The 22,584-nt window shown below is 32.8% G+C and overlaps 1 protein-coding gene and 1 non-coding gene across 6 annotated transcripts in view; both read left to right on the forward strand.

The window, feature by feature from the left end:
- The window catches only part of Luzp2 (leucine zipper protein 2), a 482,138-nt gene that overhangs the window by 204,155 nt on the left and 255,399 nt on the right, over positions 1-22,584 (forward strand). For all 5 annotated transcript variants that reach the window (XM_048788510.1, XM_048788508.1, XM_048788507.1 and 2 more), the window contains 2 exons: positions 2,991-3,072; positions 16,668-16,730. In XM_048788510.1, coding sequence (XP_048644467.1) covers positions 2,991-3,072; positions 16,668-16,730 — 145 coding nt within the window. The remainder of the gene's footprint in view (positions 1-2,990; positions 3,073-16,667; positions 16,731-22,584) is intronic.
- Positions 13,725-13,796, forward strand: Trnaa-ugc. The gene has a single exon. It is a non-coding gene; the product is annotated as a tRNA-Ala (tRNA).

Genomic DNA, 22,584 nt, shown 5'->3' on the forward strand with positions numbered 1-22,584 from the left:
TTTTAGAGCAGTATTCTCTGAAATGTAAAAGAATGGCTGTGACCGCAGCAGGTTCTTCATCTGTGATGCTATTGCAATACAAGCTCAAAAATCACTTGAAAAATGTGCTGTCCCATAGAGTGAGGTGTGTAAACATGTTCTTACATTTATAATTGGGGCTGGAAGAGGTATGAACCAACTGCTCTAAAAAGATTATGTAATATCAAATTCTATGTTAACACATATCAACATTGAATAATCTGTCACGGGTGCCCCTGGAGCCATCATTTCCTTAAAATTAGAGCTTTGGTTCAGCATCAAATAGGGAATTAGAACGGCTACAAATAGTTGGTCAAACCCCACTGGGTAGAGGAAAGTGGAGTAGAAGCAAGTCTGGAATCACTCCCCACAAGGGTTAAAATGAAAGTCAGGAATCCTTCCCCAATGGGGGATAAAGTGATAGTCTGTGAGGCAGAAGTGTTGGGCCACCTAAAACCCAGGAGCAGTGAGCAGGTGAAGGAAGGCATCAGGAAGGAAGGTAGATAAGTATATGGAGAGATTTGAAAACTTAAAGACACACTTCTTCAGGCTGTCCAAGCTCCTTGTCATGAAATATGTAGAATTTACTAATGTCTACAGTTACAGTTTTTGTTAACAGATATTCCTGTTTGTTTTTTCATGGTTTCCTAAATTGTATGTATATATCACAATGGGGGAGGTTTTTTTTTTTTTTTTTTTGGGGGGGGGGTACCGGAGATTTAACCCAGGTGCCCTTTACCATTGAGTTACATCCTCAGTACCATTTATTTATTTATTTATTTATTTATTTATTTATTTATTTATTTATTTTGAGACAGGGTGTCACTAAGTGGTTAGGGCTTTGCAAAATTACTGAGTCTGGCCTTGAATATGCCATACTTCTTCTTCAGCCTCCCAAGCTGCTGGAATTACAGACATGTGCCACCTTTCCCAGCTTGTTTGGTAGATGTGTTTATAACAAATATATCTGTAAACTAATTTGCCTTAAATGTTTACATATTATTTAAAAATGAAAGTGATTGAAATAAATGTTAAAATAATAACTATTTAACACATTATTATAATTTTTAGCTGAAAATATAGTTTTATTATATATCATTCAGTTTTTTATTAAGATTTGAGTACTCAGTTCAACATTTACGTTCTCACTTCCCTCCTCCTTTCCTTCCATCTTCGTTCCTTCCTTCTTGTTCCTTAATAGATATAGTGTAGTAACTCTAGAGTTCTAGCACAAAGCTTCTGGAATGTAATTCTACCACCTTTCTATACATCAGTTCAATCTGTAATATGATACCATAGTTTGATTGAGGCTTATAACAACGCCTTGAACATTGCAGGCCTTCAGTATGTGTGTATATTTATATCATATTATATCATGTTTTTATGTATATGTTTATATATATGTACATACATACATATACACACACCACACATGCACATATATAATGCCTTGAATACTCTTACTAAAAAATATTGACTATAATAATGAAATCCCAGCTTTAAGTGTCCATAGGTGGAGCAAATCTGATAAATGAAGTCAAGTTAAGCCTGTAATGGCAGCTGCAATGAAAAATATGCTCTAAGCAAAGGATAGTAAAGCATATATAAATAAATTTATTTATATATCCTTAGTTAAACATATTTAAATAAATCATCTTGGAACCAAAGTGACTATAATTATGTTATAACTTGTCCTGTATATATTTGCGTTGCCAAAGAATGTCCAATTTCATTTCAATAAACATACAGAGCTATTTCAAACACTAGAAATTTAAATGAGGATCTAGGAGTTCTTAGAGCAGGAAATCTGGGAGCACCATTAAGTACTGCTAAATGAAACAGTAGTTTGTGGTTGTGTGAGACATGGTGCTCAAGGATGAACAGGGGATAGCATTGTGCTTGTGACAATGATTTAACATTTATTGACTAATTCTTTCCAGGGTATTATGTTGAGAATTTTGTTTACATTTTATCATCTAAACCTAACCACAAGCCTCTAATATAGTCGTATCATTGTGCCCATTTTATGGATGACGAAACTAGGTCTGAAAGGTGTTTGTCCAAGTGACCAGAGCTAGATTGTTGGCACTTGATTGGAAATTTTAAACTGGTTTGGGTACTGATAACACTAGAAAAGCTTTCTGTTTGTTGTTGCTATTAATTTGATGTTTATTTCTCTAGCCAAAAGTGGTGTGTCCCCCACCACAAATCCTCACTTAATAGTTAATATTTGGAAGTCATAGCTTGAGTAATAAAATCAAAACACAGCAACACAATTCATTAGACGTATGTGGCTACATTCTAATCCTTAAGAGGAATGTACAATTAGGGAAATATTTCTACTTTATCAAAGGACACAGGGTACATATGTACTTATATAATAAGTACATATGATGAAGTTGGTATGAATGTATAGTCATGCATTTCCTTTATTTTGCCCATTAAAAGAAGTAGCCCACCATTCAAAGTGTCTCTTTTTACTTTATTTTTGTAAAAAGTCTTAGGCCTAATAGTGGATGTCTAAAGCACAGAACTATAGAATTAATCAATTAGAGGCATCAGAAGGGAGTGGTGATTTTATCCTATCAGAAAGTCTGTGGTGACTTTTCCTAACCAGCATGTTCACACCCTGGCATGCTGTCAGTAAAATTAGCTTTTCAACTCAAATTAATATATTGATTTGATTTAACACATTGTGTAGCTCACTGATGATTCACACAGTGGGATTCTCATAAAACATAATAACACAGCAATTTTCTTGAAATACAGCTTACTTTTAGCATTTGCATAGGAGAGAAAACCTTTTATTTCCAGAATATTTAGATATATTCTATTTGTGTAACTATAGTATTATACAGTTCTGGTTGTCTGTTTCCTAGATGTGGGTAGATTGCAAACCTCTGTTTATAATGTACATAGAAAATAATGGAATTATGTTATATCTCCTTTTTGCTATTTTCTACAAAAACTAGAGAAGAAATGAAGTCTCTCCAGGAGGCCTTACAAAATCAACTTAAAGAGACATCTGAGAAAGCAGAGAAACACCAGGCTACTGTAAGTGTGTTCTTCTTTGTCCCTTTGCTTTAAGGAGCGAAATTGATATTTTCTGTTTTTCAAAACCACTATGGAAAAATATACCATATAAAGTCAAAATAAAAATACTATAAAGAAGCTTCAGTCATTATAATTGGATGAATACTTGATCATCATTTATTCCAAGAAAAGATCACTGTTATATTTGATTCTTGGGGGACAACTTTTAATCTTCTTTTATAGATAATAATCCAAGGGACAGAATTGAGCAAACACCCTAGTTCAGACTTCACAACAACAGCTTTTGGATTTTGGAGTGAAACTGACTTTGAAGTATTATAGTATCCAGATTCTCAAGTAATACCCCACACCCACTGAAAGAAATCTCTGAGGCAGGCCCATAACTACAGCCTGCTTAATCAATTCTGTAAGTCATTCATCTGATATATGCCAAAGCATAAAGTTTAAGTTAGTCTCCAGATCTTTTTCTCTCAAAATGATGTTCCCTTGACTCCCGCATTTCTGCTCCTGAAACTACTGTAGGAGGAAGGTGCTTCTGAGCAATTCTGAAAGGGAAAGTTCTATCTTCTTGCTGACCCACCTATGCACCACTTACAGGGACTGAGCCCTATGCATTTTTCCAGGACCTCAGCCTATTCTACAAGATAGTATTCTCATAGAATATACGGTGTTTAATAAATGCTAAGAGATCTGAAACGACTATTGAAAGAAAGTTTACTTTCTACGATTCCCGAGAGGAATACCAAGCCATAAGGAAGATGGGTTATGAGGCAAAGGGAAACTGTGGGCAGGAGACTTGATTGTAGTTTATGAGGCAATGCGATGGTGAGGCAGAGTAGGGAGGTTTAGGACTGCCAGTTTGAATTATTTCAGTAGTCTCTGTGACATGCCAGCTTTCACAAGTTGTGAGTACCTAACTCTGAGGTGATTAGAGTGGGAATCTAGTGGCCCCAAAATGTGAAAGCCCAAGAAAATGGATTGTTGAAGCTGCTTTTTTCTGGATTGATGGTTTTGCATTTGGAAAAAAAAAATGATCCTAGGAGGAAGACTCCCATCAGACTATAATGAGGAGGGTAGGTAGTTAGAGGGTAGGTAGTTAAGGCAGACTAACTCAAGCATATTGTGGGATTGTTCAGGACACGGTGGAGTCTAGCAAATGAGTGTAGGACCAAACTTTTCCTAGACAAACCATATGATAAAGCATTGATCTTTCAGATATTAGAAATATGGTTATTGTGGAACCTCCATTATAGGTCAATTATCTGGAATGCCAGGTCCTCTAAACACCCATCCAGCCTTGTATTTGCAAGGTTTCTTTTAACAACCTTGATTAGACTGGAGTTTTGCTTCTGAAATGCAGCTCATTCTGTCACCTGAGACACCTGATCCCTGGGAATAGTGTTTCTCATAAAGATTGTTGATGTACCTGGAAACAGAATTGTTTCCTTTTAAGGACTTACTGTTATCTGTTCTGCCCACCAGTAAGGACAGACATATTGGTCCTTCCATGTTATATCAACATTCAGTGCTTATTTGTAATAAGCCTTAGTGATTGGTTCTATGTAGAACAAATGTTACATTAAAAAATAGACAAGTTTCTATCATTGAAGATGTGCTCATTTGTAAATAGCGTATTGCTTATTTGGAAAAATAAACCAGTGTACAGTATTCTTCTATTGTATTTTTGAAAAATGTTTGGTCTCATTATTTCTGTTTTAGCTGAAGAATTATATTACATTTGGAAATTACACACACACACAAACACACACACATACACACAATAGACAAGTTTTCGGTATCTGCATGATGATCTGTCCTCTCCACCCCTAATCAAATTACTGAACAGTTCAAATTGCAATTCTATTTATGCCTTGACCAATCATATTTAATCTGGATTTATCTGATCCATATATAATTTGATAACAAATGACAGCAGTAAGAACAGAAGTGCTCACCATGTGCTATTTTCTCATATCCTCAAAACAAAGCCACATTAGGTTTTAATTTGTTGTTGTTGTGATGTTTTGTTCTTTACTGAAAAGTAAAGAACTCAAAAAAGGCAAATATGTAGCTTGCATTTCCATAGCTAGTACTCAGAGAAAAAAATATTCTAGTATATTATGTACACCAAGTTTCAAAATAAACAGAGTTGTAACTTTTGAAAGAGCATAAGCCCAAGTTAGACTATCCAATTGTGGAAAATGACAAAGAGTGCTCAATTGGGAAGCAACAGAGAGACAGGACAGGCTGTGTCACCAAGCCTTCCTCTCAACATGCTTGCAATGCCATCATTATGGGTCAACATCAATACTTAAGGGTTTGTCTCCTTCACTCCACTATTGTACTAAACCAGAAACTCTGCAGACCCTCAACTAGGCTTGCATTTCAGAATACGTATGTTCTGAGTTCAAATTCCTGGTGGGCTAATTACTATGCAAACTTGGACAAATTATTTAACTTCTGCAAGTTTGCTTTTTGATCCAATTTAGGAGGTGAGTATCATTAATATAACAAAGATAATTCCCCCCAAATTATAGATGACATGTAGTACATAATAGATATTAAACTAATACCATTCCCACACCTTTCTTGAAGTTAACAAAGGTACACATCTGTTCCTTCAACTTTTGACAAAACTGAAGTAAATATGCATTATTAGAGCAACAAGTCCCAGAAGAAATCAAAAATCACAAATGGCAACTCCAAATAGAGTCTTTCCTGAGATTATCCAAGGTACAAATGTAAAGGAACTGCTTGTATTGTATTTGGTCTTTGCCAGGAGAAGACATAAAAGGAGAAACTATCATGGAGAAAAAAAAATGCCAGATTAAATTTCTAAAGCTTCAAAGTTAGATTTTTTTTTCAGTAGGAGCCATTCCTTTTGCAGTACTATACCCCTAAAAGATTATCAACTTGGAGTATTCTGGGACAAGAGGCTGAAAAATATCTTCACATATGCTATGGTGTTACATATGCTGGGATGTTACATCCCAGTGGAGTGAACATCAGACAAAAAGTAAACTATCCAATACAAAGAAAAAATTTCTAATTGGCCCAAATTCCAATAGACTAGAAGTCACAATAAATTAAAAGATGTTAAATTTACCAATACTATGATTTTTGTTGTTGTTGTTTTTCTTTTCTTTCTTTCTTTTTTCTTTTTTTTCAGTCCTGGGGATTAAATTCAAGGCTTCATGTATGAGAACATGTAAGGTCAGAGCTCTACCACTGAGTAACACCTAACCCCATGTTATAGTTTTCAAAAGGAAGCAGAAGAGTTTAAAGGAGGACAACAGGACAGTTTCATATATGCTGTAAATTTTAAATAAAAAAATGAAAAGTATCATGTACTTAATATGATCAAGAAAATAAAATATTTGTGAAACATTATGTAAAATATTTAACAATTTATATTAATGCCTAAAAGCAAACAATTGAAAGAACAAAGATAAAAAGCAAAGACTATGTATACTAAAAAAATAAAAATAAAAACAAAATAAAAAGTCCAAATACATGTTTCTACCTTGAAATGCAGGTTAAACATCCAGCAAAACATAAATAATAGAAATAATAGGAGGAATGCCAAAGTAGATGCACCAAATATTTAAAAAATATATTTCATAATTTTAAACTACTACACAAACAGGGAATCTCCAACAAATTTTTGACATTTTGGGGGTAAATCACTTATAGTTATGCTATAGAAAAAAATTGTTTAACACATAAATGAAGTTCTGTTAACTCAAGAATATTAATAGTATGTATAATAAGTTATTCAAACCCATTGAAATAAACGTAATAATTTTGTAAGATTAAAATAATTCCTTAAGTTTGGAAAATATATAACACATTTCCTAATAAACTTTGCCTTAAAAAGAAATAATTGGCTTTCCATCTTTTGGGTCCCCTTCTTCCTCCAAGAGAAGTTTTTTCTGCTGTCCTTTAATAAAGTTTGTACTTTCCACTCTAAACTTGCCTCTGTGTACTTCTCTGTTGTTATACTTCAGCATTCAGGAAGCAAGGACTCATCACCAGTAACAGATTAGATGTTCCCCACTGAGATCTAAACCAAGACCACCCATCACTCAAATGGCCCTCCAACCTGTTACTTCTCAATCGGACTTCTATCATGGACCACTCTATAGACCCAATTTTTAAAAAAGGGGAACTCCAAAACTGCTTGCTCAACACTGCCCCCCTTTAGCTGGAAGAAGCCAGAATGGTCATCGTCCTCTTTCCTTACAGCAGTAAGGAGTTCCCAAAATTAGAGGGGGAAATGAAGCCAGATTTAAAGGTAGGTAGTTAGTGTAGTTAGGTAAATCGGGTCTAATATCCAGTAAGATAAATAAAATGGAAGCCATTATTGAGAGTGGAATCCAGGAAACCAGAGCAGCACTTGGGGAGATTGAAATGATAATGCATCCAAGGCCCCAACCCATCCCAAGGAAATGTTAATGAAGCAGCTCCCAGCAAACTTGGAGATGCTAATCCAAAAGCTCTTCCTGCCCAGATTACTCCTTGGCCCACCTGTCCCCCACCCTTTGGAACTTCCTACTTACATTCCATCACTGCAAGATAACAGAACAAAGGACAAGAATATGACAGGAATTTGGGAAAACTGAAAGTAGACCTTAGCTATAAAAGAGGGAATACCTCCCCATTCCATGAATTAAACCTTTTGGGTCCCCTTCTTCCTCCAGAGAAGTCTTTTCTGCTGTCCTTTAATAAAGTTTGTACTTTCCACTCTAAACTTGCCTCTGTGTACTTCTCTGTTGTTATACTTCAGCATTCAGGAAGCAAGGACTCATCACCAGTAACAGATTAGATGTTCCCCACTGAGATCTAAACCAAGACCACCCATCACTCAAATGGCCCTCCAACCTGTTACTTCTCAATCGGACTTCTATCATGGACCACTCTATAGACCCAATTTTTAAAAAAGGGGAACTCCAAAACTGCTTGCTCAACACTGCCCCCCTTTAGCTGGAAGAAGCCAGAATGGTCATCGTCCTCTTTCCTTACAGCAGTAAGGAGTTCCCAAAATTAGAGGGGGAAATGAAGCCAGATTTAAAGGTAGGTAGTTAGTGTAGTTAGGTAAATCGGGTCTAATATCCAGTAAGATAAATAAAATGGAAGCCATTATTGAGAGTGNAAAAAAAAAAAAAAAAAAAAAAGAAAGAAAGAAAAGAAAAAGAAAGAAAGAAAGAAATAATAAAACACTGTAAAACCTACTGAACACTTGAAAACAATACAAGCCAAGGTAACAGTGAGAAATTAGGAAATTAGTTAAATTAGTTAAATGTATTTATTAGTAAATATTAAAGAAGAATATGACTCAACAAACTGGTTAAAAAGCAAAATGTCAAAATCAGTTTTAAAAGAAAGAAAGAATTATAAAGTTTGGACAATAAAGCAATAAGATAAAACAAGTAGGCATTTAAGGTGTATGTAGTTCAGTGGGGGAGAACTTGTCCAGCATATGTGAAGTCCTAGATTTGATTCCCAGCTGCAAAAACAGACACACCCTCACCCTCATTTTAACTCAGTTCTTCAAAAGGTATTATAAAGAGAGTATTCAAAAGAACAAATGGGAATAAAAATAAAGACTGTAATAAAGAAATAAAGAAAGAGAAAATCTAAAGAGACTAATAAGAAACAAGAAGATTGAAGCAGTATAAAAACTCTCCCAATAAAGACAAGCCCAAGTTCACACAAAGTAGCTTTACTACTTGATCTCATCAGACATTTATGAGGAAGTAATAACAACACTTTTTAAGTTATTCAAAAGAAATAAATATAAAGGAATTCTTCCAAATATATTCTTTAAGACCAGCATTACCCTGATAACATAACAAAGATACAAGGGAAAAGGGAGACTATAAGCAAATACTCATGATGAACTGTTTTAGTCAGTTTTTCATCTATACTAACCAAAGTACCTGACAAGAAGAATTACAGGAGGAAAAGTTTACTTTGGGGTTCATGGTTTCAGAGGTCTCAGTCCACAGACAGCTAGTTCCATTCCTCTGGACTAAAGGTGAGGCATAACATCCTGCAACAGAGGAAAGCAGGTCAGAACAAGGCCACCAAGAAGCAGAGACTCTTCAGGAACAAAATGTACACATTAAAGTCACATCCTTAATGACCTACCTCCTCCAGCCACACCCAACCTGCCTACAGTTACCACCCAGTTATTTCCTGTCATCAGATTAATACATTCATTAAATATTTTATAATTCCATCATTACCCATCTAAGCTTCTTTCATTATCTCACACATGAGTATTTTGGGGACACCTAATACCTAAACAATAGATATGCCATAGAAAAAAATGAACATAGTTGTAAAACATAGTTGTAAAAATCTGTAACAAAATGCTAGCAAATTAACTAATAGCACATTAAAAAGATTACTCACAATGATGAAGGGGGATTCCTTCCATGGATGTAGGGATGGATGGTTTGCATATACAAATCAAAAAATGTGGTACACCACATCATTATAAGAAATTATAGATGTTGGATAAGACAGATATATTAACCTGATATATTCAAAAATGCAGAAAAGGCAGTTGATAAAGTGCCCTTCATGGTAAAAATGCTGAACAAGGTAGGTAGAAGAGGGACAGACCTCAATACAACAAACACCATTATTCTAAGGAAATGACTGACACTGACTGAGTAGGGAAAAGCAAAAGCTTTCTTTCTTAGATTTAGAATGCAACAAAGATGTCCACTTTTACCACTTGTATTCTACGCAGTGCAGAAAGCCCTAGCCAGAACAATCAGGCAAGAGTAAGAAAAAGTGGGCATCTAAATCAGGAAAGAGAAATTCAAATAGTCACAGTATGCAGGTGACATGAATATCTCAAAAATTCCATCCTAAAATATATTAGAACTAATAATGTAATTCAACAAATTTATAAAATACAAAAAGCAACATAGAAACCAATAGCAGTCATTTTTATAAGCCAACAGTGGATTATCTGAAGTAGATAATCAAGAAGTAGATATCTGAAGTAGATATCAAGAAAGTGAAAACATTTACAATGGCAACAAATTATCTACAGATACATTTAAAACCAAGAAGTGTAATGTCTTTATGATGAAAATTATAATGTATCAATGAAATAAATTGGAAGAGGACACAAAAATGGAAGAACATCTTGTGTTTCTGATGGTGAGAACCAATATTTTCTAAATGATCATAATAAATCATTCTGAAGATTCAATATAATCCCTATTCAAATAAAGATAATACCCTTTAAAGATATATAAAACACAATCCTAATATGGAAACGGGGAAAAAATAATCCCTGAATAGCCCAAATCATCTTGAGCAAAAAGAACAACACAAGCGTCATTATACTACTTGAGTACAAAATATACCACAATGATGCAGTAATTTAAATAAAATGATACTGGCATAAATACAGACATATAAACTGAAGGAACAGAATACAGGTCCTAGAAGTAAATCTACACATCTACAGTCAACTGATCTTGATAACAGTGCATGTACATTATAGGTGGAAATGTAAAGGAAGCACAGCCATTATGGAAAATTATATGGAGGGTCCTCCATCATTTAGAAATAGAACTACCATATGATTCACTAATCCAACTAATTAGTATGCATCTCAATGAAATGAAATCATGCATACCAATGTTTATTGCCACCTACTCACAACAGGCAAGAAAAGGCAACAACCTAAATGCCAATCAACTGATGTAGGGCTAAAGAAAATGTGGTACATAGACACAATCGAAAACCATTAGGCCATAAAAATGACTAAAATCCTGTCATTTGTGACAACATGGATAAAACTGGATGTTATTGTGCTAAGTGACATAAGGCACAGAAAGACAAGTGTCATTGAACTTTATTCATGTGAAATCTAAAAATGTTGATCTCAGAAAACTTGATGGCAGAATTGTGGTTACCAGAGACTGAAAAATGTAGAGGGAAAGGTTGATCAATGGGTACTGAGTTTTAGTTCAACACAGGCAAGAAGTTCTTCTGTGTTATTAGACAGCAGATAACAATAAAGAACTGTATAGTTAAAAAAAAGCTAGAAGAAAGAATTTGAAATTTTTACCATGAAGAAATTATAGATGCTTGATAAGACAGATATGTTAACCTGATATATACATTATATATTATATACTTGCATTGAAATATCGTATTACTCTCTTAATATGCAAAATAATGTTTATGTAACTTGTTAAAATAATTTAATTGAAAAAATAAAATAAGTTGCAAAACAGAATAAAAATAGTTATTCAAATTTTATAATATTGAGTAAAAGAAGAAAAATAGCTATGTTCACAGTTCAAATTAATTCATTAAAACAGTGTCCACTGAAGTTTTGAAAATCTCCATTAAAGCTTTAGATAAATACACATTTTCAAAATTTCTGCTAGAGAAATGCAGTACTTGAATAGGCCAATATACTTAGAAATTTAATATATGAAAAGATGTCCTTTTTCCAAACTTTCAAACTGTAGCATGAGAAGTATTGTTTTTTTTTTTTCTTTTTTCAGTACTGAGAATTAAATCCAGAGGTGCTTAAGTCAAATCTTGAGCCATTTTTTATTTTATTTTTTTTTTTTTGAGACAGTATCTCCCTAAGTTGCTCAGGACCTCACTAAATTGTTAAAGCTGGCTTTGAACTTGCAATCTCCCTGCCTCATCCTCCTGAGCAACTGTAATTATAGGCATGGACCACTTAATAGTGATTCTCACCTGTATTTTTAAAGACTAATCATCTCTAATATATGCAATATTTCCTAGAGAAGAGAAAAAGAGTTAGAACTCTGATATCACTTTATGCACATGTACATTTACGATTCCAAAATCAATAAATGATAATATGCCTATACTCAGATATATTTTATAATGACTTTTTGATGTAGAAATCCAAAATAAACAAATCTAAGAATGCTTTAATATATTAAATATTATGATCAATGAATGAAAGCATCTACATGTAAAAGAAATTATACTGGTCACATTGGAGAAATGTGATCTATATTTGAATTGAATAAATGATATCTTCTAATACTTCAAAGTTTGAAAGTTTTTAACATGAAGTAAGTCCAGAAAGAAATAAAATATATATTTTTTTATAGATTTCACATACAAAAAATATGTAAATTGCAATTGTTTCATGTTTTTCATATGCATTTAGTATCCAGGAGAAGATGAGTTTAATATTATTGAGATCATCTTTTGAAAATGTGGGTAGACTCAAACAGAATGCTTTGTGATTTGTATTGCTACATGAAGACACTAAGTAAGGATTAAATTATACATATTCTCACCATTGTTATTGTTGTGAATCATTACTAATTATTTTACTGTTTAAAAGGCTATAGTTGTAACTGAAATTTGCATAAGAAAGAGATTAAAGTAATTGTAATTGCTTTCTTTCAAATCAGGAGGGAATTTGGCCTTGTTTCTACAAATATTTTTGTACTATTTTAGATTTTTTGCTGACTTTGATTAGATACCAAAGGCTATGCTTTTTCTCCCATAAAAAAATGCATTTTTTTTTGCAAATTAGGTTACAAATAAAAACAGTATCTATTTAAGTCCCAAGTAAAATAATATGAAGCATAAAGGCAGTCTTGTTTATTAAATTATAAAAATATAAAAAAGATACATTTCTAAATAATTTAATTTTAAAAGAGTAAATCTGTCTTTATCTAATTGTTTATACATGTTGTTTATGAGGACTGAATAATTATTTTTATCCCTAAGCCAGTAATGTGTGACAAATCTTTCAAACTTGTCTCCTTCATGGAAAACTATAGCAAAGAAGAAGGAGCTCTCAGGTGTAGCCAGAATAATTAAAGATATTGATGATCATTTGATGCATTTCATTACTCTTGTTAATTTTTATGGCTTAACTTGTATTAAGTGAGACATAATTATTCTAAAACAAGACTTACCTTAAAGCTTTTATTCTCATTAAGGAAGAAGTATTACTGTGCTTCATTCTTTATTCAAAGTAGACACATGGTATTTCCCATCTCTGAAAATTATTTTGTAACTATCTGCTAGGGATGTTTATTTCTCCAAGGATCTTAAATCCTTCTGGGATTCTACCAGTGATTATAAAATGCTAATGCTTTTAAAATATTCTGAATTTTTTTGGTCCTGAATAAATATCACATTCTCAAATTTTTATGTCAATATTTAATATTTAAAGAATTATAGGTCTGACAGCATATTTTCAGTATACTCTTCATTTAATTGAATTTTTAGTTATGGAAAATTTATACTGAATAATCCCAATATGTGAAGATTTGTTGAAAATAATGCTACCAGTAAAAAAGTAGATTACTTATATAATTGAAATGTCTTTCACTAGTTCATTGCTTAAAGACAAATCAGCAATATATAGAAATTTTCTGGTTCCAATAAAATTCTTGGGTAGAAATAGATGTAAAAATCTGTCTGTAGGGAGACATACTGTTCTGCATGCATATCTAATTTCAAATTGCATCAAGTTCTTCCACATAATACCTTTGTTTTATCAACTGACTTGAGCTCCCTACCTAATTAGATAGTAAGTATGACTAATGATTTGGGTTGCTGTCATTATCCTATAGTTCAAATGTAACCTTAAAAATTGATATGGTAGACTAGGGATATAGCTCAGTTGGTAGAGTGCTTGCCTTGCATGCAAAGCGCCCTGGGTTCAATCCCCAGTACCACCAAAAAAAAAAAAAAATTGATATGGCAAGTGTTATACACATGTAAGAATATGTCAGTCAATCGAGCTAGTTGATATATACTTTTAATGCACTAATTTAAAAATTATAGAAAAGTAAATATGACCAGAACAGTAGATATGAGCTAGTTCTTAAACTCCTCCTGTTTTATGTGTACTTTCACCATCATAGTTGTTTGGGTATGGGTTTTTGCTATCATTTTAATGAATAGTCATGCATTCTCTCCATGCCATAAAGGAAAGGATGCTAACAGTTATGAGGCTTCCAATTGATCTTCATGGAAAACTAAGCTCAGGAGTCAGAGGTGATAATTCTGTCAGGTGGTTCTAGAGCTACTGCTGCTCTTGAAGACATGAAAAACAGGAATCCACTGATTTTCATTCTTGTAGTTCTGTACTTCAATGACTCAGCTAATTCTCCCTGCTTCTTACTATCACTCTAACAACTGACCTCCTCTGCTCATTATTTGTACAGTAATTGACTTACCACAACATCTACATTAGTCTACAACATTCCTTATCTGTTTCAGCTACAATATAGCTAGTTCTCTCTGGGGTCCTACTTTAAATGTATCATAATAAATTTAATATGCCCAGATTCTATTTTGGAGTCAGAATTTGTGCTATACTTCTTCTTTGCCCTGGAATTGTCATATCTAGTGATCAGGAAATGGTGTTAATGGAAGCAATGAAGGGACAGTTGCAGATGCCAGAGATGTTATCCCCACCATAGAACATTCAAATCTTAACTCTAGACCAAGGACACTCACTTATGGACCCCAGGAATGGCCACATACTAGTATACTGTTATATATAAAAAAGAAAAATAGTATCCATTTATTTAAACGATTGTAGTTATGAATGGTTATAGTAATAGTCTTTACTTTGATTTATTCAGTAATTTGTACTTTTTACTAGATTACTATGATGACAAATTTATCATCTACAACAAATTAACTGGTTTTACATAAAATGAACATAGATATTACTCACAAATATAGACTTTAAATCTAAAGAACTTATGGAAACTTTAACACAAAAAAGTGATATATGTTTTTCATGGGGCCATATGCAATAAATAAAATGGTCAAAATATGCATGAGAGGAACAATGTGCATCAACTTCAAGGATAGTTATTACCTTTGGGAAGAATAAATGAAGGAAAATTAGGCAGGGTTTTAATAGTATTATAACAGTTTCTTTATGAAATATCTAAAGAAATTGGACAAAACAATTATATCTGCATAGGGGTGGGCCCACAGGACATTTCACATATTACTTACTCTTTTGTGTTTGAAATATTTTATAAATAATCAATTTTTAACACTATGTTTATGGTGAAAAGTAACCCTCTTTTAAACTTTATTTCCAGCCCAATGACTTATTTTGCAGTCCAAGATAATACGTACAATGGTTCCCTTTCATCATTCTAGGAATCTTTAAAGCTATCTTTTCTAATAGATGAAGTTACTGGACATTAGAAGTATGGCTAGTCCAAAGACAGATGTGCTATGAATGTAAAACAAACATTAAATTTAAAATACAGACTACAAATAAAGAATGTAAATCTGTCATTAAAAATCTATTATGGGGGCTGGGGTTGTGGCTCAGCAGTAGAGCACTGGTCTAGCATGTGTGAGGCCCTGGGTTCAATCCTCAGCACCATGTAACAATAAATAAATAAAATAAAGGTAATGTGTCCCACTATCACTAAAAAATAAATATTTTTTAAAAAATCTATTATGACTGGAAGCGCAACAGATCACTGGTAGAATGTTTGCCTAATATATACAGAGCCCTGGGTTCCATCCCCAGCATCACACACAAATGCATTAAATGTACAAATAATAGTATTTTAAATCTACTGAATGAAACATATCAAGAAAATCAATTTCACCCATCTTCTTACTTTTTTAAATATGTGATTACCAAAAAGCAGCAGATTTGAGAAATTAAATGTTTCATCAACTATCATGTCTTTTCTTAACCATTGTGAACACTCAGAGATTATAAAGACTATACATTTTATAAAAATCCTAACACTGTGCAATACTGCTTTTCTTTCAAAGTACTCAGGTCAGATAAAAATGCAATATCTATTCAAATAAATACACCTGGAATACAACCTTAAAGTTGTAACTGTAGATGCTAACAATATGATCACCAAGAGAAAACATCACAGTTTCTTAGATACAGTTTATACAACATTTCATACCTTTATAAAAGGTATATCACTATACATTTGCTCTCAAACCTGGGCACAGGACTAATTTAACACTAGAATGTTTATGAAGGGAAATTCCTAGGTTACTAGACTTGACATAAGAATGTATTTTCTAAGAACCATTTTTTGTAATATTTTTGTTTTTATTTGTTCTTTTTAGAAATAGATGGCAGTAGAATGCATTTTGACATATTATAAATATATGGAGTATAACGTATTCTAATTAGGATCCCTTTCTTCTTGTTGTACATGATGTGGAGTTTCACTGGTTGTGTATTCATTTATGAACCAATTCATTCTACTCTCTTTCTTATTCCCATCCCTTCCCTCTTCAATTTTCTAAACATATTGTTTAGCAAAATAAATGAATTATAGTTGTAATATGCATGGTTTCTCAACTTTAAAAAAATGAATTTATTGTTACCTGAGAAAGAATATTTTCATATAATCCTTAAATATATGTATGAATTGAATAATGAAGCTTTTGATTAAGAAAATTTTTAATTAATTATTCTTTTTCAATATTTGATAACAAAGGGACATTCATTTTATTGTACCTGAAAATAATAAAAAATATAAAAACCATGAAAATAAATTTAGGATGGATCTACATAATATTGTATTCATTTTCAGATTAACTTTTTAAAGACTGAAGTGGAAAGAAAGACCAAAATGATCCGAGACCTCCAGAATGAGGTAAGATTTATATTTCAGGAACATTTTGTATAAATCACAGAGTACATACAAATATACACAGAAATTTGCTACAAGTTTGGAGGTTTGATCACATGCTGACTTGACCTTTGACTGATGAATAAAGGTGAGAAAACTTGAGGCTAGAAATTTCGAATAGTGAATAATTTCCATGACTGTATACATTTGATAGTAGTATTAGTCTAAATTTCCCAGCTCATTTTGCTAATTATATTTTGTTAGGCTGATATTAAAACTGATTTTTATTTCATGAATTTAATTGTCTCTTAAATGATATCATAAGCACTGAAAAAAAAGCAAGGAGGAATTTGTTTGCAAAAAATAATCTGGAATGTAAAGTGCATTCCTGAAAAACTCAAATTCATAAACCAGCTATAATTTTTGACATAAATGAGCTATAACCACTTGCATGATAGATTTTAACATTTGAGTCCCTGTTACCATGTTTTTCTTGTCTTTTGTTATATAATTACTGTTTTTCTGATTTGATCACCTTTTTATTTCCATTTAAGTGCAATTATGCAATTCTGATCATCAATTACTAAATAGTAACAAATCTTCCTTGATTAATTCTACTAACTATGGCCTATTTTGAATCCCAAATCAATATTTTTTAAGCACACATTGTTCTTCCTTTCTTCTTTTCTGTCTTCATTATTATTCATTCTTTATTCCCTCCCTCTTGTTATTCTTTTCCATTACTTTTACTTTATTTCTAGATATTTTAAACAGCAAATGAACTATATTATCTGCAAATGGCTTCCCTCTTGGTATTCAAACTCAAAAATAATCTTTGATATTTGGTACCAATATTCTACATTTATACCTGGATTATGACTTTGAAAGACTAAAATCTGGAAAAGTTGTACAGAAGATTAGAAAGCAATAACAGTTCAACTTTGTTTTAATGATTCTACTGCATTTTAATTTTGTTCCTAATGATTTCTTTTTTGCTGAGTCTTCTCAAGAAAGTGTACTCGGATGTACACTGTATTTTCTAGATTTTTTGACTAAGGTGATAACTTTCAGCAGATCAGAGTTATTAGAATATCAAATATTCTGGATAAATACCTGTTTACTAGGGTACAGTTAAAGCTCAGTGAAAGATTAAATTACTCAACTCAAAAAAAAAAAAAAGTGAAAGAGGAGAAGGAGGAGGGGAAAGAAGAAGAAGAAGAAGGAGGTGGAAGAGGGTAAGGGCCGACAGATAATTTAAAGCAAGGTAAATGTTTAAAACAATGTTAAAATAAGCACTAAAATATGATAAGAAGTGTGTTTGCAGCTGCACACACATGCACACACACATACACACAGCAATATGAACCCAGCTACTAGAGAAGTGGATTATGGGTTCATTTGTATTTTGTAAGTAATATCAGTTAACTTTTAATCTAAGATTTTTTTAAAAAAACTCTAATATTCAATTTAGGAAAAATAATTTTGAAAAGTAGAAGTCTAATTTATTCCTAGTATGTAAATATAAAGACTGATAAAATATTTTGTTTTACGGGATCACTTTATAGAGAAATTCTAATTTAATAGCTGTGTAGACTTAAAGAATTCTGAAAGAACTATATCTTCACAGAGGTAAGATCTGCTTAATATAAGTTGTATAATTAAATTTACTCATGTTTACTTTCATAATATTGAAAATCTATGGGATATAAACTGATAACCTCCAAACAATCTTTAAACTTCTTAATAGAACCTAATTCTGGACACATATCAATTTAATGTTTAAAATTTGCTTTCTTAACTTGAATGATTACTTGAATGTTTGTGTTTATTATTTGGGCAAGTTGTCGGTGTGGTGAGAATGAAGCAAATTTATTAAATAAATTAATTGACCCATACTCTCTACACTGAAATTATATGGATATGAATATATCCAGGAGTAACAAATGAAACAAATAAACTTATTAAACAAAACAATAACAAGCAATTGAGACAATAGAGGTATAAATAGATATCTAGAACAGAATTGAAGTCTATGAGTGATAACATTTGAATTAAAGTATTGGTGAAATTCTCAATATGATACTTTTGAAACATTATTAAAGAAATTAGCATGTTTTCCATATGTGAAGGCATAAAATGCACTTTTACATTAGCTCCCAGTAGTTTAGATTTAATATTTAAGTTATTCCTTGGAGAGGAAAAGTTTATTCAGACTATAATTTTTTAATGTAAGGACTTCATATGTAAGAAAACTTCCCAGTGTCCCCATCCAGGCATACTTATCTGGAACAGACTACACGGAAGTCTGTGCCCCAGAGATTTGTGGAGCCAGAAATTATAATTGTAACTGGGAAGAATACAGACAGCAAAATCAAGATGAAAGAGGAAAATAATTAGTGGGTTTTTTCTTCTTTACAGGGGGAAGGGAGAATGGTACTGGAAGCTGGGTGAGCTCTGAGTACTTAATCAGAGCATTGTGAGCATGTACCTCTGTGTTCATCTTTTTTTCCCAAGAGCATGACTTTTAGCCTCTGAATGGAATGCTGTTACTTATGAAAGCTCTACTGAGAACTAGGTGTCTTCAAGTCTCAGTTCCTGGGCCTCTCCTCTTGTTCAAATTCTTCTTTATGGAACATTCAAGTCCAATCTACTCTTTCTCAATTTTTGTTCCTAATTTTTGCAAATTAGCAATTAATGAAGTACAGAATTATATAAGTTTTAAAACTCATATTTCCCCTCAGTATGTTAAGATTTGAAGCAGTAGGGTCATAGCCTTGTCAAACTTTTGAGAATGTTTTTTTTAATCAATAAAGGAATCAAGAAAAATAGAAAATTTATAGAAAAGTCTGTACTTATAGTGGGATTTAGTGCCTTCAAAATTCCTATGCTTTACACTGCACCAAGATATCTGGCTAAACTGTGAAGAGAGAAGAATCTATTAAAACTTTTCATCTGCATGAAAACAAGGGATGAATGAAAAATCCATCTCAGATTTTAATTTTTATGCTAATGCGCTCTATAAGAAGCCAATTCCCTCCAGAATCTACATCTTAGGACACTAAATCCTGAGTTTAAGATGAGATTTTGCTTGTATGTTTATTTGTTCTGTTGTTGTTTTTGGTAATACTATATTTACAGAGTTATACAGTAAGTGGTTTTTACCAATCCTATTTTTTTCCCCTCAAACTCTGCACTTTCTGTGTGCAATTTGCAGAATGCAAGCTTTCCCATGAAGCAAAAAAAAAAAAAATGTTTTCCATTACTTCTTAATCTATGCCTGTTGTTATTATCTTTCCAATGCAACCCAGCTGTTAAAATGTAAACTGAGGCACAATAAATATTTTAAAGAGTAAATTTGAGCAGCCAGTAATTCGTGAAGTGTGCAACTCCAAACCAGAAGTGACTTGGAGCTCCACCAAGGAAGCTCTAGAGAGAGGATTTTATAGGACAAACAGAAGTAAAGCTAAGAAAATATTAGATTGATTACAGTTATACAGTTGCCTTATGTAGCTATTCCCTTAGAAAATCTCTAGTTTTATAGTTATTGGTTAGTTTTTTTCCTGATTGGTTAAGCTTGAATTCTCTTTGATTTAATATGAGTTTTTATAAGAAGTGGTTCCAATAAAGTTTTGTTCATGTTTGCAAATCAAGCAAGGTTAAGGCCACTAATGAATCTTAACTGGTCTTGTCTGCTCAGGTAGCCTTTAAAGCCTGATCTCTCTTTTAATTCATTTTAACACATTTTTTACATGTTTACTTCCCATTTTTTATTTGGATATCATAGGACAAAATTTAAAGGAACATTTCTTCCCATAAAAAAATAAAATAAAAAACAAAGAAAAAATTCAGTCTTCCTTCCCTGACTTCCATATATCTGTTCACTGAATCATCTGACATAGTCTAGCTCATGCCGTGCAAAGCTGAGATTTCATTTTGAATTTTTACTTTCAACTCCCTCTTTCTCTATTATCACTTCTAATTTTCTTGAGTTTCATCCAATTTTCTGCTGGGGTCAAATTAGTTTGTTTATAATGGTTTTAGATAAAAGAAAGGCTCCAGGAACAAGCAGGCTAGTATACAAGGCATATCAGGCATTGTGACAAACATCCTTCATAAGTTGAAATCCCTTCATGAAAGAATTGAGTTTAACAAAGTTCGGGACATTTTATGGGAGTGCATAGCAATGTGTGAGGGAAAAGGGGAGGTTGAGAAAAGAGAAAGGCAGGGGGAAGGAGAGGGAATGGAAAAGAGGGAAGACAAGACAGGAGATATATCTTCCTCCATTCTTTCCTATGGTGGTAGTTTTTGTTTATTTGTTTTTTCTGGATTTTGACTTTGTTTTCCCTTTGGGATGCATTCAAGATACTTCCAGATAATGATGAAATAAGGAATCACTCTGAAAACAAGGCCAGGAAAAATGAATGTGCTTCAGTCTTCTCAGTGACGGAAATTAGGAACTCCTAAAAGCTACTTTCTTAGTCAGCCTTTCTCTCTATTTCATGGTTCCATTTTTCTCTACTTACAGTAACATAGGGACCATAAAGTTTAACCCAAATTTGAGTTTACAATCTGTCACCTACAGCTCTTTTTATTAATTCATTTAATCTTCTTTTAAATTTGTTTGACATTTCTCTAAATACCTGGGAAGAGCACCTTCCCATAAGTATCTCTGGGCTTTCAAATAGTTCCAAACCACTCTTACTCACGTTCAGGCATAGAAGAATAAGGAATGGGTTTGTGAGGGGTAGTACAGCAGTTAGTAAAATTCATGGTTGTGGCAAAGTACATGGTTAAGAAAGAAAATTACTTGGCCATATAGCTATTCCACAAAATTATTAGAGGTAGTGCAGTTATAGCTTTTATGCTGACCTTTAGGAAAAGCTCCTCAAACATACTTCTGACAAGACTAAAGAATGGGTCTCCTGTGCCAGATCCAGAAGTGGCCTGTCTGCATGGTAACCCACAACAGCAGCCTTGAGAACCATATAGCCTTAATGTCATTCACTAAGACAGTGTGGACCAAAGTTACCCTGGTTTCAAATATAACATATTTTTAGAGGTATGTATTTTAAGGATTATGTCTGATTAGCAGAGTTTAATTCATTTCTGCCCTAACACTACGATGACTTCTGGAAGTGGAGGGAGCTTGCTTATTCACTTTTTATTTCTCTGCTTTAATTTTTCATTGAAAACAAGGAATTGACACTACAGAAAACATTCACATTGTAGAAACAATGATCCAAAGATTGATAACATGTATAAACAGAAATTCTAAACAAAGTGTTATAGTGTGTGGCGTTAGCATCCAGCAGGCCACCATTGAAGGGCATTGAGTGATTAAGAAGTATGTTCTGAGACAACTGCCTAAGCACTCAAGTGTGTGAATGTGTGTGTGTGTGTGTGTGTGTGACAACATCTCAGGTGTATAGATGGCAACTCGTCAAATTTATTTTGTGATTTTAATCTTCTTTTGTCTTACTTTTTTCACAACTGGATGCAGACACCTTGAAATTAGAAATCTACCATAAAATATGATAATTCACATTTTTTCACAAGATAATAAACAGCCAGGGATTTATATATATGCAGTAAAAATAAGGAATGTATCAAATCTTCTTTTAATACTAATGAATTAAAGAAATATAAGACACAACCTCCTAATTTGGAATTAAAATCCAATTTGTTGATTGGCTATTCTCTCCAATGGAATTGTTCTGAGACCCTACAAAATATAAAGACTGATATCAGGCAATCTCTGACCATGCTAACATAACAGGAAAAAAAAAGGTATATGTGCTTGTATATACTTTTTTTCTGGGAAGAAGGTGGATATTCTCCTAGGGAGACCAGGACTGAAGTTAAAACTAATAAAGTATAA

This window comes from Marmota marmota, unplaced genomic scaffold (genome assembly GCF_001458135.2).
Source record: "Marmota marmota marmota unplaced genomic scaffold, marMar, whole genome shotgun sequence".
Taxonomy (NCBI): Eukaryota; Metazoa; Chordata; class Mammalia; order Rodentia; family Sciuridae; genus Marmota; species Marmota marmota.